At 35.4% G+C, this 17,398-nt stretch overlaps 1 protein-coding gene across 3 annotated transcripts in view; it reads left to right on the top strand.

The window, feature by feature from the left end:
• Positions 1-4,505: 4,505 nt before the first annotated feature.
• The window catches only part of tpk1 (thiamin pyrophosphokinase 1), a 127,089-nt gene continuing 114,196 nt past the window's right edge, over positions 4,506-17,398 (top strand). For 2 of the 3 annotated variants that reach the window (XM_066721885.1, XM_066721871.1), the window contains exons 1-2: positions 4,637-4,687; positions 14,869-14,949. In XM_066721885.1, coding sequence (XP_066577982.1) covers positions 4,654-4,687; positions 14,869-14,949 — 115 coding nt within the window. In that variant the 5' untranslated portion in view covers positions 4,637-4,653. Of the gene's footprint in view, positions 4,578-4,636; positions 4,688-14,868; positions 14,950-17,398 lie in introns of those variants that run through there. The other variant, XM_066721878.1, reaches the window with a different exon arrangement.

Raw genomic sequence — 17,398 nt, 5'->3', positions numbered from 1 at the left:
ATTTCTGAATGCTCCCAAATTTTCTGCTTCAACCACATCGCTGAGGAGTTACTTCCAGAGTGTAATGACTCTTTCAGGGGCATCCTGCAGCTAAATGTTTTGGGGGGGCACAGTCAGAAAACAAATGACAATTGTTACAAATATTTGGTAATTAATGCTTTTAACTACACCTATAGGGTATCCCAAGTTATCTTAAATGTAAGTGTACATTAATGTAATGCTCGACATACATATGCAATAGTATTGCTCCGCTGTTTTTGTTGTATTATAGCCAGTGGTATTTCTGATAAAAGTTACTGTTAAAACATCTTCGCTTGGTTCCAAAGTGTAAGTAAGGGTTGGCATCTAACAATGGTTGAGTGGGGCCCATTTGTATATATTAATCTATTCCCAGTTGATCTTTTGGCATGATTAAACTTGTCTGTTTCTGATTGAAAGAAAAAAGTCTTTAAAAATGGTGTGCATACTGTATTGCACAAACTATAAGAACAATCAGGAAAATAAATATTATCACACTAAGCTTTTTAGTCCCACTTGAAAGTATTATTAAAGCATTTATGTGGTCTATTTGGTCTTGTTAAACACCCTAAAAATAACCATCACCTCCTACCTTTCTGAACCTCACTGGTGCTGGTACTGATACTATAGCTGGCTTCAGGGGAGACTTCAGTCACAGGGGCTGTTTTTTAAAACTTGAATATGCTGTTCTGCATCCTTGCTCAACATACTATTTTTTTGTTTGTTTGTTTTGAAGAGGAAATGGTTTTAAACAAACAATAATAATAATAAAGTTAAGTCAGGAATTAAGTTGAGGAATTGAAATGCATGAAAGCACCTGAAAACTAATAAAATACCAAAAGTAAAATGATTAACAGGAAGGTATGCTGTATTCACCAATTAGTACACAAAAACATTTCATATCTTTACTATTTTTTACTAAAGTAATAATTTTGCACTTTTGTAAAAGCACGTTTATAGACACACATGTTGTCACTAACAATAGTACAAGAGATAAAACAACACTATATATTTTATTAACTTAAATATTGTTTTGAGCCAATTGCATACTGATAAAACAAAATGAATTAAATTTAAAAAACAATATATATGCTTCAAACTGCAATGGAATAAGCAAAATAAGTAAAATGTGTAAAAAAAGGGGGGGAATTTTGAAGAACCCGTTGCAATAAAGTGTTGTTCAGTGTGTAATGTACTGTACCAGCTGCTTTGTAGACAACGTGCAACAGAGACACAGGCTACATCAGATACTGCAGCTGAAGTGGCGAGGGATCACTAAGACAAATCGTATTTCTTTCAACATAGGCTTGACTTAAAAACATAGGAATAATTGAAATAATTTCCATGCCCCAATGCCATGATGTGTAAAGAAGTGTCTCCTGTTTTCTGTCTTGAATGCCTTGAAGACCAATTTCCATTTGTGTCCTCTAAAACCACAGGTGTACTTACATACATTTAAATCATTAGAAGAAGATTGTTGTTATGTGTTCAGAGAAACCAAGATATTAAAAATGTATGGACCCTAATTTAATCTATGAAACAAGACAGGCAGAAAATATATAAGCAATAATATGTCATAAACTGTCTGTATAGTACTCTACATCAGTATGTTTCTAATGTACTTCGTTGTGTAAGGGCAGGTGTCACAGGAGTCCAAGAGGAGCAGATGATGTGTCCTCTACTACATTCACACTGGATAAACAGTTTCTTCTCCAACCACCTATATTAAGCACTTTGTGAGGAAGCAGCAGATCCCACTTTTAAATGTGTAGTACGACATGGTTAGGATTTAATCCCCAACCTCCAGAATCTCTAACTATGAGGCCAGCATGTGTGCTGTTTGAGGTGTACACAGAACAGATATTGAGTAGTGAATACTTGGTGGTAGATTTTCTGCAGAAAATGTGTAAGCATGTCTTTCAATAGCCGAAAGTGAAAGCGAGTGTGTACATCCTGAATGTCAATGCTCTTACTCACAATCCTTGCCACAAAGCTATGGATTTGCTGAAGTACTTTATACAATCCTTACAACTGTTTTAAAACTTCCAACTATCTTTGCTACACAGATGCCATACAGTCACAAAATATATGTCAGGAGGTCCAGATGCCATTGAAACAATCTCTTTTCTTTTGTAGTTTCTTTAACAACACATAGACACAGCAAAAAGGGGTCACCATACTGATTAGAGTTCCCACCCTTGATACTTCACAGGATTTTACTCTAAAATCACTGGCAGCCTGCAAAAGCAAAGTCAAAATGAAATATAAAAGAGAAATACAGAAACTGAAACATCTGATTCCAGGACAAGAGAGAAGGAAAAAACTTTCATTTTGAAAAGCTTTAATAACAATGATGGGATTAAGTATAATGACTTTCCATTAATATTATGTGTATAATATATTGTGAACATTTTAAATATTTTAATTCTTATGTAACCTCTGCTCCTGACATGCTGGCTGTGATTGTATCTTAAGTGAGCTTTAGTGTTATGTAAATCATATCATTTGACTAGCTTAAAATTTAAAACAAATTCTCTGATGATTTCAGTGGATTCAATTTGGCTCTTCTTTGCAGATTTGCACAAAGTAAAGCACAAAAATGTCTGACTTCCTTTTGAACCTGAAGATGTATGTTTGTTTCATCAAGCTCAAGTCCCCGGCCATTCATTGTTAATCCAGTTGATGCAGACCTGAAATCTCCCTCATTGCTGTTTACTGACCAGAGCATTTCTAAACATCTCCCTTATCAGTCTTGCTCAAGCTGCTACACCGCAGCATCATTTTACACAAGACTGAGCAGGCTTTCAATGTCCCTGAATTGGTGTCTTGTCCTGCCAAGATTTAACCTCAGTGTCCCTTATCAAATTAAAATTCCCTCTTGTTTACTCTTCACTGTGGAAGATTTTTTTTTTTTTTTTGGGGGGGGGGTGGTTTGCTGATGAATTTTTTGCTCTCTGGGAGTACAAGACTGAGGTTACTGATGTATAAAGATGCCTGTTTGTTATAAGTCAGAATGTATACTTTTAGAAAAATGGATGGTGTTGCCCAACTTGAAAACAGGCAGGTCTTAGAATATTGTTGCCAAATCTCCTCATTCCTGAGAGCAGGCTTGTTATGGTGAAGTCAGTTCATTTGGGAAAAGTTATTAGCTTTGATTATGTCCAATACATCACCCAATCAATCAATTAAATGATGAATTTTATTATTGACATTGTGACTTAGCCTATTTAATTTGTAGAATATTATGAAATGCAATAAATCCAGGTGTTGATTATCAAAGGAATGTTGAAGTCTTCTAAACCTCAATAACACACAGGTAATGTCAGATCAAAATAGTGTTCACTATACTGAGCAAAAGGATGGGAGTTATCTTATATTAACTTATATCGTGTAGTAACTCTATTGAGATAGTTGCATACATTCAATTATTCTGTAACATCATCATCAAAACAACAATGTGAACAACAGTAAAACAAACTGTATGCCCTACAAATATAAATGATAATAAACAAAACCAGAAGCATGGAAATAAAGAAAATACAAAATAAAAATCTGTGTTTCTGTGACTGATCAGAAACACAAAAGCCTTCATTTTAGTCCAGCTATGGTTCCTAAACCATATAAAATGGGGTCAAAAAGACATTTCTCACAAGAGTGACCTATTTATTTATCTATATATCTATCTATCAACTCTCTGTCTCTCTCTATATATTTAAAGATATTACCATCATCAGTCTATAATCGATCCAGTGCTGGATGAAGGCTCCCCAAGATATTTCCACTTGCTTTGATCTACAACTTCCCTTTTCCATGTCACACCTGCAAAGTTTATTATTTCATCTTCCCATCTTCTATGTGGTCATCTTCTAGTTATTTTTTCATCTCTTAGTATCCACTAAATAGGTTCGTTGTCCATCAATGACATGTTCTTCTGCAATGTCACATATTTTGGTTTGTTCGTTGATTCATTAATTTATTGTAATTCCAAGCATACATCGGTGAGAAACAGCGAAGCTGATTGGTATCAATAAAGGCCCTGTCTCAGCTGAAAAGTTTCACATACATCCACCTGATTAATATAAGCTAAACAACAGCAGCACACAATACTACATTTTAAATCACAAGATTTACATTGTATTTATGTATATGAAATAAGTTATGTATCACAGGCAACTTTTGATTTTGGGGTTGCATAACTTTTATTTAAATAGAGTCACACTGAGGAAAACGTTTGCAAACAGACATGTTTTATGCTTAAAATTATAAAATACAATAATGTCATGTCACATTTTTTTAAACTAACTAAAGAATGCAGTTATAATTGATAATATAATGAAGTGAGACCATTTTGCATGTTCTGCAATAACACCAGGAATACAGTACCATATCATTCAAAAAGAAAACTGCAATAATTAGTACAAACCGGTCCTACCTGCAGAGGGCGCTCTTTAAAAAGTGCTGGTGTAGAGACCTGTCTGCCGTCTAGTCTTGCCTGGCGGAGCTCGTTGACTGAGCATGCGCGTCCAGCAGTACAGGAAGCGCCGGCTCGCCAGTGCACAGTGAGTACTGCAGAGGCTGCGAGCCGCTACGTACACTGCTACATAATGAGCGGATAGCATGCGCATTTTATTATGAATGCACATGTATTTTCTTAAGGTTTCAGCTTATTGTACGTTGCATTTGAAAACTACAGGCTTTGACTACAAGACAGACAGTTAAGCCCGCTGAAATGTGTTTGCACATGCCTTACCGAGACATCACATGGTCCTCATGATCCCCATTTCAAATCTCTCCATTTCCAAACCAGCATGAGTGTTTGCGTATCTGAAGGAATAGGCATTTGTCCTGGCTGCTTTGGGACATTTTGCATATTGGTAACAAACTGCTCGCTATGCCTAAGACTAGGGTTTAGTTCGCTAACTGCTGATAATCACTGATATGATGTAGGCATTGTATTTTCAACCTTTAGCATTTTGAAAACTTTTAATATTTAACTAGGGGTGATTATTCTAATATACTACGTTTACTATATAAATTACGAAAATATCTTCTGTGTTTATTATCGCTTGTTTATAACGCTAATATTATAAGTCTTTAAATGTAGTGATTACATGTACAGTTTATTTTGTTTGAACAAAAATGTAAATAGGTTGTTTCTATACCTCGCTGAAAATACGTCCTCTTATGTAAAATAATACTTTCGTACTTACCAGTATAATAATGAGCTAGTCAAACAAAGTAGAATGCCCTTTTTGTATAGCCTACATCTGTTAGTTAATACATCCATTAAAATACAAATAGAAGAAAATATGAGGTTAGGCTTGGGGATTCTCCTTTTCACTTTGTATGCTAAAGCTTTATGCTAAAAGTAGTAAAATATAATAATAAACATAAATAAATACATATCTGAGTTGCAGTTTTGTGACATAGGCTCTATTTCTTATTATCCAGCAGTGACTTTATATATAGTATGGTTTAGTAGGTTTAATTACCGACCCTATACTCTCCCTGTGCAAAAACAAACAAACAAACAAACCTCAATCACATATATTGTCAACAACCCTTTTCCCAGTGAAAGCCAGCTCTCTTACTATCCTGTACATGTAACTGTCCAAAACTGAAATGATAAAACATAAAGCACAGGATCTGGAGCTTTGGAAACCCATCTAGGGTCTTGTCATTTGGATATCTGGTTATTTATTTATTTATTTTTTAATAACATGATTTTAATTTTATAATGTGTTTCTTTTCAGTCAAGCTGGAAACTGATTTGCAGAGCATTCTCACCGAGCCTAATTAAGATCTTACTGTTTTTAAGCTATTTGTGTGTTACGTAAGGGAAACAGAATGGAGATTGTTTACAGCATGGGTGGACAGCCAGCCCAACCTCATTTGTGCTGATTAGTAAACTGTGGAATTCTAAAAGAGCAATTAAAAATGTTCTCATTAGGGGATCCAAGTACATAACAAAAGCCAAAACAATCGAAGTGCAGGATGGAGAGCTGCTGAATTAACGCAGACCCAGTTGTGTTGTGTGCTCTGGGCTTTCGTTGTTTTTTCATAGCAGAATCCTTAACAGACCTAAAACTTACTATAAAGATGGGGAAATATTGCACATCTATCAAATATTGTGGGTATCATTTCATTGAGAGAGTGAAGAGGATCTAAAACCATGAAATATTGAAGAAAATATGACATTATGTTAAGTTTTATCAGTGCATTTTTCTTCAGTTTACGGAATTCATTTATATTATATATGAAAGATGTTTTGATGTGTTCTAAATTGGTTATGAATGGCTGTATTCAAAACTTGGGATTTTCAGTCTTGAAAATCAAAATGTTTTTTTTTTTCATGTGTGTCATACAGTGTCATGGTATGACATTGTTTTTTTTTGTTTCTTTGTTGTATTTTCTTGTCCTGGTGGTGTAGAATGGCTTGCTAATGAGTTTTGGAAGCTTCCAAGAAAACACAGAAAATGCATAAATATGACACATGCATTGAAGTTTAATGTAAGGTACTTTATTTTATGATGCCTGGTCTGTGATGTTGAGAGAGAAGAAAAAAGCTTTTATTAATTAGGCTAGAGCAGCGTATCTGATATAATGCAGTCATCAAAAGTACACACCGGCGTACTGAGTTATCACTGTCTTTGTGGAAATACTAAAGCAAGGCTTCTTAAACCCCAGCTGTCTTCTCCTTCTGCAATCAAGAGGATATATAAACTAAAGTTTTGGAGAAAGACTCTCCAATCTTAAACTTGTTTTCTGTTTACCCAAGCATAAGTATCGGGTAATAAACATTTCCTGCATTACTGCTTTGCTTTCCTCCCCCAGCCCAAACACAGCCTTTCTACAATCCTACAGGGTTGGAATTGTCTCGCACCCATAGTGAGTTTTGTTTTACTGCTCACAACAAATTATTATGCAGCCTTTGTTAATACGCTTCACTCTAAGCCTTTTTTATAAAGCCCCCAAGTCAATAGAAAGATTTTATTTATTTTTGTCTGTGTTCTGTGAATTAAAGATTGAGCTTTTTAAAAATCTTGTGTTAATGAAGAACAGAACTCTGGACTAAGTGAGGAGATTCTCTGTATCTCAGGTAATACTCTTTAATACTTTAGTCACTGCAAGTGCTTTAAAGGAAGTCCCTAATGCACCAAATGTCTGTGAACATTCTGCCGTGAACTTGAGCTTTCTTCACAATCTAAGACCATTGATCTGTCTCCATTTGTCTTCAAGTGATTGCAAGGTTGTTTTTTTTTATCAGAAATGTGATGTTCATCAGTATTCCCATCTTGGCATCATCCAGATTGTTACAGTACCTAAAAAAAACAAAACATCAATCAATCTTTATGAATCAAACATAAACAATCAAATGTGATTACAGGAAGACATAATCAAAATTATGTTGTAGTGAGTGTGGCTTTTTTGTCTTGCAAGTTTTGTCTAGCTACTCAAAGTTAAAAAATAAATGTGCACTACTGTATTATATTTCACAATATGACAACATTTGTAGGCAGATACTTGTTGCATTTGGATATCACAGGTACTACAAAGTCCTACTAATTTATCTCACTGTCCTTACAAATGAGATGGATTTCCAGGTTGGTTTTTTTTTGTACCAGACAGCTGGTATTGGGATTCTTTTTGTGGAGGTGTGCAGGACAGCAGTAAAAATGTAGTACCCGTGGGTTGTTACAGTAGTATAATTAAGTATAAGCACACATTTAATTAACTGGAACCTGAAAGAGAACTGTGGGTAGTGAGTGGTCTTAGAGATTAGGCTGAGCACATGTCCTTATTTTTGATGCTGATTTGAATAAAAGGGGTCTTAAAATGTAACCCTGATATTATTAGATATTTCTTAGCAGACACTCTTATGCAGGGCTACTTACACTTGCTACACATTCATACCCCAGTTGTGTTTTTACCCTTCAACATTAGTGTCGCCCACCTTGGATTGAACCCAATACTCTCCACTCAAGTGTCCAGAGCCCTAACCACCGCTCCACACTCCTGCCTTAGAAATAGGTTTGAAACCCTTGAACGGTTGAACACCCCCCCTTCTTGAATAAGTATATGCAACCGTCTGGATCAGCGGCTGACCTATTCCATAGATCACTGCTGGTAAGTTATAGGGAGGTGGCCATCGATTTGTAGACTGACTCTTTTCCCTGTCGTGGTTAAGAAAGTAGAAACTTGCTTTTAATGCTACATTGACTTCAATCCCAGCATGATCAGTCAGGCTGCAACCCGTTCTCCGTAATCCCCACTGTGCCAACAGCCTAAAACTAACTCACATCTCTCTCAGCGGAGTGGCATCCAGTGGTTGACACAGATGAGCTTTCTCGTTGCAAAGTGTTCAGGTTCGCTGATCTTAGTTGCTACATTATGCTGCAATGAGAGCATTTTGTGTGGATATGCGGTGATGCAGAATAGTGATAATTTTTATGTGCAATAATAAACAGTGCTTTTTTTTTTTAAAGCTATGTCATTCATTTCAGTAGGGTCACTTCTAATTATCAAAATTGAATTCCTGAAATTTCAAACTGCATTGGAGTATGCAATTTTCTTCCAATTAACCTAATATCATATGTTCTGGGGCAAATGTTGATCTTGTGTAAGCAGAAGAATAGCCATGAAGTAAATTGTCTCCATTCCCTCTGTAGTTTTGTGTGTACTAAGCCTTAAACCTTGGGGGGTGATTTTCTAAATTTGGTAAAGGCATTTCATATTTTATCTTAGCAATATGTTGACACTAGTCAGAATACATTTAACCTAATTTAAATGACCAGACAGATGATTTCCAGATAGAAATGGACCTCAATTCCATATTAAGAGTAACAGAAAGCTGGCCTAAAAATTATTTAACATCAGTTAAGTTTTTTTTTTTTTTACTTGTGTAGGATTGTAGTTTATTTTAAACTTTAGTTAATCACCTAAAGCATACTTAGAAAGCAATAAATGACAGTCAAACCAATAAACATGTTCTCGACAATATATTATTTAATATATTTTTTGTAAAATTGATTTAAATCAATCAATCCTGTATGATGGTAACATGATTTTGGAATATATTGGATAAAATATGTGGAATACTTGATCTATATATAGTTCTATATATTGTTCTGATATATAGTTTTAGCTGCATGCTGTATACTTATACTATGTTTGAGTGTGATACTTCTATGTCCTGATGGTTAAATATATTAATTAAAATCTTAAATACAATATGAATTGTCATTTACTTAGCATTTTGAAACAGACAATGTATTATTATATGGATCTTTTGTTAGATTCTATTTTATTTAGTAATATACAGGATAAATAACATAGTTATTGTATTGGATACAATTAAATCAGAATCCTCAGTTTGTTTTGTAATAGTAGGACAAACAATGTTTGGATTCAGAGTCGTGTTGGACATTGTTGCTCTTCAGGGATTACACCATTACATACACTGTATATTCGTAATTCAGCATTCACACCAGAAGCTTTGTTCGTATTTGTTAAACCATGCGTTTGGGGATACAACAAAGACATGTTGAGCAGGTTAAAGAAAGGATCAGAAATGTATTTTTGCCAAGATTTCCTGAGGCATCCACAGGGAACATTCTTGCCAAACTCATCAGCACTGAATCTCCATAAATGTTTTCTTTACTTGCTTTTTTGTTCATTATACATATGAATTTAGAATAACTCATTATTTTTCTTTTTTTTCCCACCAACAAATTGCAATTCTTAATCACCATTCAGACCAACTCACAGCTACAACCTCCACCCAGCATAGGAGGAAAGAATGGTGTAGACATGGCCTCCAAAACAATAACCGATTTGCTCTCTACAATACAAACCGCAATAGTTCTTGTGAAGGGCTGAAACACCACTGACTGAGGACTTACTAGGGCTCTGTAAACCAAGAGTTTCTAATCCGACACCCTTGAGATATAATTCTGCACCACCCCAATATGGATCCTCACCGCAATCCGCTAGTTACAACCTCTGGGCTATTGGGCTTATCTTGTTTTCAAAAAGAAGGCTTCTTCACAGATGTCCCTCTTGGATCTGTGCTTAGCTTTTTTGTTGAAGGATGTCCATGTACAGGGAAGCCAAGAGAATGAGCCTTTTAGGCCTCTAAGACATGTTTGAGAAAACAATCCAGTTTTAACCCCAGAATGCATTAAATGTTGTATGTTGGCAGTTTGTCATGTGGTCTAACATTAAACAGGCTATACAAGGAGGTAACTAAAGCAGACATTAATGATACAGTACTGTGCAAAAGTTTTAGGCAGGTGTGAAAAAATGCTGTAAAGTAAGAATGCTTTCAAAAATAGACATGTTAATAGATTATATTTATCAATTAACAAAATGCAAAGTGAGTGAACAGAAGGACCATGAAGGCCACTTCTGACTAGACTTCTCTGGACAGTAGATGGGTGTACCAAGGTCCCACTGTTTTCTGCCAGTTCTGAGCTGATGGCACTGCTGGACATCTTCCGACTGTGAAGGGAAGTAAGCATGATATGTCTTTCATCTGCTGCAGTAAGTTTCCTTGGCCGACCACTGCGTCTATGGTCCTCAATCCCTGTCTGCCTTTGTGCCTGGGAGAGACCTTGCTGATGCAGTATATCTACCTTGTGTCTTGTTGCTGTGCTGTCTTGCCATGGTGTCTGACTTTTGACAGTGACTTTTGAACAGTAAGCTGTTCCTCACCCAGTTGTATTCCTCCTACACAGCTTTTTCTGTTTCAGCTAATGATTGTGTTTCAACCTACATATTGAATTGATGATTATTAGCACCTGTTTGGTATAATTGTTTAATCTCACACCTGACTATATGCCTACAAAATCCCTGACTGTGTGCAAGTGTACCTAGAAGAATTGATGCTGTTTTGAAGGCAAAGGGTGGTCACACCAAATATGGATTTGATGTAGATTTTTCTTCTGTTCAGTCACTTTTGCATTTAGTTCATTGATGAATATAATCTATTAACATGTCTATTTTTGAAAGCATTCTTACTTTATAGCATTTTTTCCTCACCTGCCTAAACCTTTTGTACAATACTGTATGTTTTTTTTTTTAAAGCACATTGTTTCAATCCATTTGTAATGCATCTTTCTACTGTCCACTACTTTTACTTTCCATTGCATTCTGTTCCCTCAACACCCATTCAGACCTGGGTGTGTGGATCAGCCTGCTCAACCATAACCCTGTGTAAAAATTTTACTTTTTGTTAGGTTTATATTCAGCTAACTGATACCCCACTGAATCAGCCTTCTACAGAACAGTATTTAAAATGATAAAATAAATATAATATCTTTAAAATATATATGTGAAATTGATTATTACGGTAAAGCACTCTAGGTCTCATTTTATAACCATTCATTCTTACTTTGTTTCGTAGCAAAACATAAGGCTGTCCCTTGGATAACTTTCTTGCCTTCATAAAAGAAATAATGCAGTGTTTTCACACTGACTTGTAAATGAAAAAATAACTGTAGGATTGAAATTGGCTTGAAGTTGGCACATACTGGAACTCTGGGATTGCATACATAAAACAAGAATATATTTTTCCAGCATTGACTTGTAATCAAAAATGTATGGCATGTTTTGGCATTTCTGAGATTTTGCTTTGATTTAAGGGGTTGGCATGCAGCCAGGAGCCTATTGGCACACTGCATCAAGACCCTTCAAATATAAAAACTTCAAAGCCAATATACCTGCAATGTCTGCAAGCTGGTGACAAATGCATCACAAGAACATAACTTCAACTTTTTTTTGTAATGTTCTCCATATTATATCACAGTATCTACCATTAGACTGCTCAGTTTTGCTTGAGAACAATATTTTGATAAGTGTGTTTCTACTGTAATATTTATGGATTTATTTATTGTATTAATATTTTGCTTTGGAAAATTGTTTGGTATAGTTCGTCTGCATTCTGTGTCATAGTGGAAGTTGCTTTAACCCTCTCAGCTGTTCAGTCTGCATTATAAGATGTTTTCAAAACTGTACAAAACAACTGTACATCTGTCATTTTCATTTGGTTGCAAGATAACTTTTGAACCTTCTATTTTCGTCCTTAAGAGAGTCATTGCTTTATGTTGTCTGAATCTCCAATCAAATGTATTCTGTGTTATTCTCTGCTATTGTGTTTTACTGTGTACAGATTCTGTGATTAATACTTGCTGCTCAGCGCCAATCACTTCTAAAAGAAAGGCATTTGTAAGCTTGTTTCATGAATGTGCATGTTCATGTATCAAATACAGGGCTCATGTAGTGTTTTATTTATTTTTCTTTACATTGGAAAAAAAAAAAAAGTCAGGTTTAATTTATCCCCGTATATTTATTCTAAAATTCAAATGTCCGCTTCACTTATTTAGTCCATTGCTCCAAAGTCCGTGTTAGAGATTGCCCTCTTATTTCACTGTCTACCCAGATCTTCTTTTTATTGCGTGAAACTAATCAGAAGCTGCTCAATGGAATCCCATCCATGCGGAAGAAATTCACATATCTCAGTCTCCACCTGGCACGATGGCACACTGCTCAATGGCAATCGCTGCAACGTGTTGGAGCAGATCAAGCTCTGCTGATTTTAACCCCCTAACCTGTGAGACAGTGTAGGTCAATAAAGCACTCGTTATGGGTCTGGCAGCAGTGGAGCCAGCATTAACAATTGGCTAGATTCCCAGGTACTTGGCTGCACTCTGATCAATTGAATCATTTATGAATGCAAGTTCCCTGGGATCAATTCAATATGTTTTTAAACTTCCAGAATTTAAAATGAAAAGATATTTGAGCTTAACAAACAAACAAAAAAATCAGACTATTGTATAAATGAATAATTTTCAAGTAGTTGTAAATGTTTCTAATTCACTACAATAGCATCAATATGAAGAAAGAAGTCTGGAAAGCTACAGAAACAAACCCCACTTATCTGGTTGAATTGAGTAGTCCAAAACAAAATGTGTGTTAAAATAAGTGTTAAAAATGATCTGCATTAAAGCGGTGATTTTAAAAATACTGTTTAGAGCGAAAGCTGTGGTCTAATGCTTCACAGTAGAAAAACCAACAAGGTTAATAAGCAGTAATGTTTGCTTGGTAGTCAGCATTTTTGCAAACTCCTTGAAGCACTATGTATTGGTCTGAAATATCTCAAAATGCTTTTACATATTGCTCCCCCATATCTAATTCACGGTCTCTGTAATGTACTTAGTCAGACAGTGCCTAACTTGAATTCTTAGTTTTGCCATTTTTGTTTAGTTTTCAATGAATCAAATATTAAATCATGAGTGTACAAAAGAATCATGAGTCACAGCTTATCATATGCAGTCGATTGGTGAGTTTTCAGTTTCTCAAGCTGCTACTGTAAAAAGGGGATAACATCAATCGCTTTGTAGTGTAATCTTAAATAACTTAAATACTGAAATACTCTCTCCATTATAGAATATTCTAGATTAGTTCCTTAGTCTTTTTCTCCATGGGTTTACAATGTATTCTATTACTTTCAATAACAGAAGCTTCCAGGGCTCATATGAATTCAACAAGCTTGTTTGTCTTGAGCTCCATTCATTTATATGTTTTTTTAATACACAGTGGATCTTAGTAACAGGGGTTTCACAACCCAAAGACTTGTCCACAAAGACAAACCTCTGTAATTGTGGCAACGGAAAACATAACCAAAAAAGAAAAAAACTGACAAAATATACCTTTGAGAATTCTGAATCCACTTCTTTTTCTAAAGTTCACCTATAACCTCTCATAAAGACCAATAATAATCTGTCTGAAGAGGGAGATCATGTGTATAAGGTCTTATCATACAGCACAAAGTACAGAAGCTACTTTAGTTGAGAGTTCAGTTAAGAACATTACAGTTCACTCAAAATGTCAATGTTAGTAGGAGGTTCTTGAATAAAGTGTTAGTCAGTTGGCAAAAGTCAAGGTTGGCCATGGAATTAATTGCTTTCTTACATTCTGTGCTTAACATTAGTTTTCAAAGCGCTCACCAGGACAGCAGTTGCTATTTGACAATATATTCTGTGTGATTCTGTGAGGTGATGAGTCTTGTAATGAGTCAATGATTGCATGTTGTTTTTGTGAAGTCAGTTCATTTTACCTAGGTGCTCGCTACAGTCTCTCTGAGTGGGAAAGAGCATTTTAGGTTTCTGTAAAGCAGTGAATGCAGTGGATGCTGCAATGCGTGATGAGTTATGAGTTTTCCCATGGATGGAGAAGAGGTTGAGAGTAAGTGGAACTGCACAAGCACTTAGGCACAAAAGTAGCTTTGATCATCTCCAGTTAGAATGTCAAGTACATGTTGATATACCATATATAACTGATTTCCTTTGCATTCTTAGGTAATATATGCATATTGTTTCTAGTTAACTGTTTACAGTCTGCCTAGTAACCTTTCAGAAAGCATAGTTTCCCGTACAGTTCGGATGAGTTGGTATATGGATGGATTGATTGTATGTCGTCCTGGACAAGGGTGTCTGCCAGTTTACACGACCATTACAAAAGTGCAGTAATAATAATCAATACAAAGTACAACTTAAGCATTACAGAAGTAATATAAAATACAAATCATGCATACTAGTTCAAAGAGGAAACAAGTGCAGATATGATCCAGTTAAGGTATGAGCTAAAGGGAGGGGAGCATAGGATAAAGTAAAACAATAAGAGTGCTAACAAGGTCTAACAAAGTAAGCAGGAGCATAAGGAAGCATAGTTTATATAATGTGCAAAATTACAAGAGTGCTGAATTATCTGCTTTATTACTACATAATGTGTGTGTATGTATATATATAATATATTACAACTTTAACTAATTTTGATTCAATTGTTTTTCAGCTAAGAAGTTATTTGGGCAGAATAAAATCCTGACTGTCATGGATGATGTATTTACACCTTTGGATTGCTTACTTCCGTCAGGTATTGTAAACAATATGCATATATTTTAATCACTCTTTTATAACCCAGACTTCCCATTGGTCATTTTAAGATGGATGTCCAATGTACATGTAAATGCAATTGTGTTTTATTGGAAATGTCTGTGGCATTTATAGTAAAATTACAGTATTCTTTTGAGCATATATTAATACATCAAGGTTTCTGAGCTGAACACTGGTATGGTTGGAATCATACCTGACTGAACTGTAGTTTTGTTTTGAGGCAAATTATTTGCTAACAGTGAAATAGCCTCTGTAGTACCCCAGAGATTTTTTTTTAATAGTTGATTTGTTTTTATGTGCTATGTGTTATAGGTGATATAACTGATATTAGTGGAGTTCACTTTCTCAGCTATGAAGATGACCCCCAGGAATACCTTCCTTTTAAGGTGGCTCTATTGAACTTTCGGCCTATATAGCCTCATGTTGCCTCACCTGCTGCTACAGAAACACCTTGCGCCAAACCGTGGGGTTTGTAATTGGCATTTTCCCAGCAGCTGCAAGAGATGTCAGACAGAAGGTATTGCATTGAGCCTTGAGGACAACTTCCCCGGCTCAAATGAAAGCTGACATCTTGAATGTAATTGCATTGGACTTATACCTTAAAAGTTCAAAAACTCCTCAGGATGTAAACAATGACAAGACGGATTACAAGCAGCTGAAGCAACACCGTGGTGATGTAGAGTGCTGTATTTTATAGATCTGCTGTTTTGCTTTTGATCAGACTTTGGTTGAAGCATTATTTCATCCTTTGTCATGTGTGGTGTTGACCACTACAGACTTTGAACCTTTTAACTGTATCAGCGGTCCAGACACTCTTCAGGGTTTTTACTTATTCTCAGGCTATCAATAGTTTATTGCCATTGTTCTTTTTTCACAACAAGGTGCTTTGGTATTGTATAGGGAGCTTTACATGCCTTTGAACTTTAAGAATATATCAATTTGTTTTCTTCTCTTCTTGCTATCTATGGATTTTTCTTGACCTAGTTTAATAGCTACCCCCATTCATGGGATTACAGTAGTTCAGCAATACAAAATAAATAAAACCACTCGTAATTTCATAATATTTGTGCATCATTATTATTATTATTATTATTATTATTATTATTATACAACATAACAGATTCAGTGTGATAATTTTATTGACTGCAGTCAATCTCAATATTGAATAAATAAATAAATAAACAAACCACATAGAGAAGTGTAATGATTTAGATATCCATTTTAATCCACTAATTTGTAGGGACAACAAAGTGAATTAAGCATTTGCAATTTATAAAACGGAGCCACCTATAACAGGCCCTTGGCTTTGTCCCTCCCCTGAAGGATGTCACACAAATTGGCTTAGTATCTTTTTCTGGGTAACACACAGCAGTGTCTCCTCCTTACTTTAACAGGTCTGAGTCGTTAACCACTGGACTACCTATCAATGAAATCAAGGCAGACTTGGCAGTTAGGATCAGGTACATTGATTATTGAGATTATATGGCTCATCTTTACACATAGGATTGTGGGTGTCTGTGAGGAAAAAAAAAAACCATAATGCTGTTGTCTGATAGAATTTCCTCCAGAAATATGGCTGGATGAAATTCCTGGATTTAATTTACTAATCTTCAAATGAGCAGATGTGCCTCAATAGCCTCCTCTTTGTTACAACGCTTCTAAAGTTCTTCTGTTTATTTAGGCTTTTATTTCCCAGCATTGATAACATTAGCAGCATAAATGGGACATAAATGAACACATTTATTTTAATCATTAATAGACACCAACAGCTGCTACATCTGAAACATTAAGTGCTAAAGTCTCAGTAGTGTGGAATTTTACTTTTGATGCAAGTTAGACGGCACAGATGAAAAAATAAAATAAACAGATTGATACAGCATATTAGATTTCTGCATTGAAAAAAAATTAATTGTTGATAACATTACCAATCCCTCACACTGTACATTAATAAAGACCACTAATTCTGATATATATCTGCACATTTGCTCATTATTTAACCGCTCTATCTGAAACAAATATTTACAGCAGTTAAAGAAAGTTGAATGCTACTGGTTTTAGTGCCATTTCAGTGACAGATTGCACACCGTGCGTCTCCTCTGCCTCTCAATATTCTGAATTTGAGAGGCATTTTCTTTGTTTCACATATTAAAGGACCACCAATATTATATTTTGTTGTTCTGCTGTATGTATTCAGAGTTCAACCTTGGCTGTTGATATCTTAGTGTAAGGAACTGGTTGGAAAAATAGATTCTATAGGAGTTAACAGACAAAATACACAATTGTGCAGTCCTTTTCACAGATTGCCAGAGAAATACATTGCCTCCATCAGAGAGGTTTTTTGTCCATTGTGGAAAGTTGGTCTCCTCCTGATTCAATGTTCTAGTTCATGCCCAGAGATGTTTTTTGTGATTGAGGTCAGGACACTGATC

The sequence above is a fragment of the Amia ocellicauda genome, chromosome 2 (assembly GCF_036373705.1).
Source record: "Amia ocellicauda isolate fAmiCal2 chromosome 2, fAmiCal2.hap1, whole genome shotgun sequence".
NCBI lineage: Eukaryota > Metazoa > Chordata > Actinopteri > Amiiformes > Amiidae > Amia > Amia ocellicauda.
This window is presented reverse-complemented; position numbering and strand designations above follow the sequence as displayed.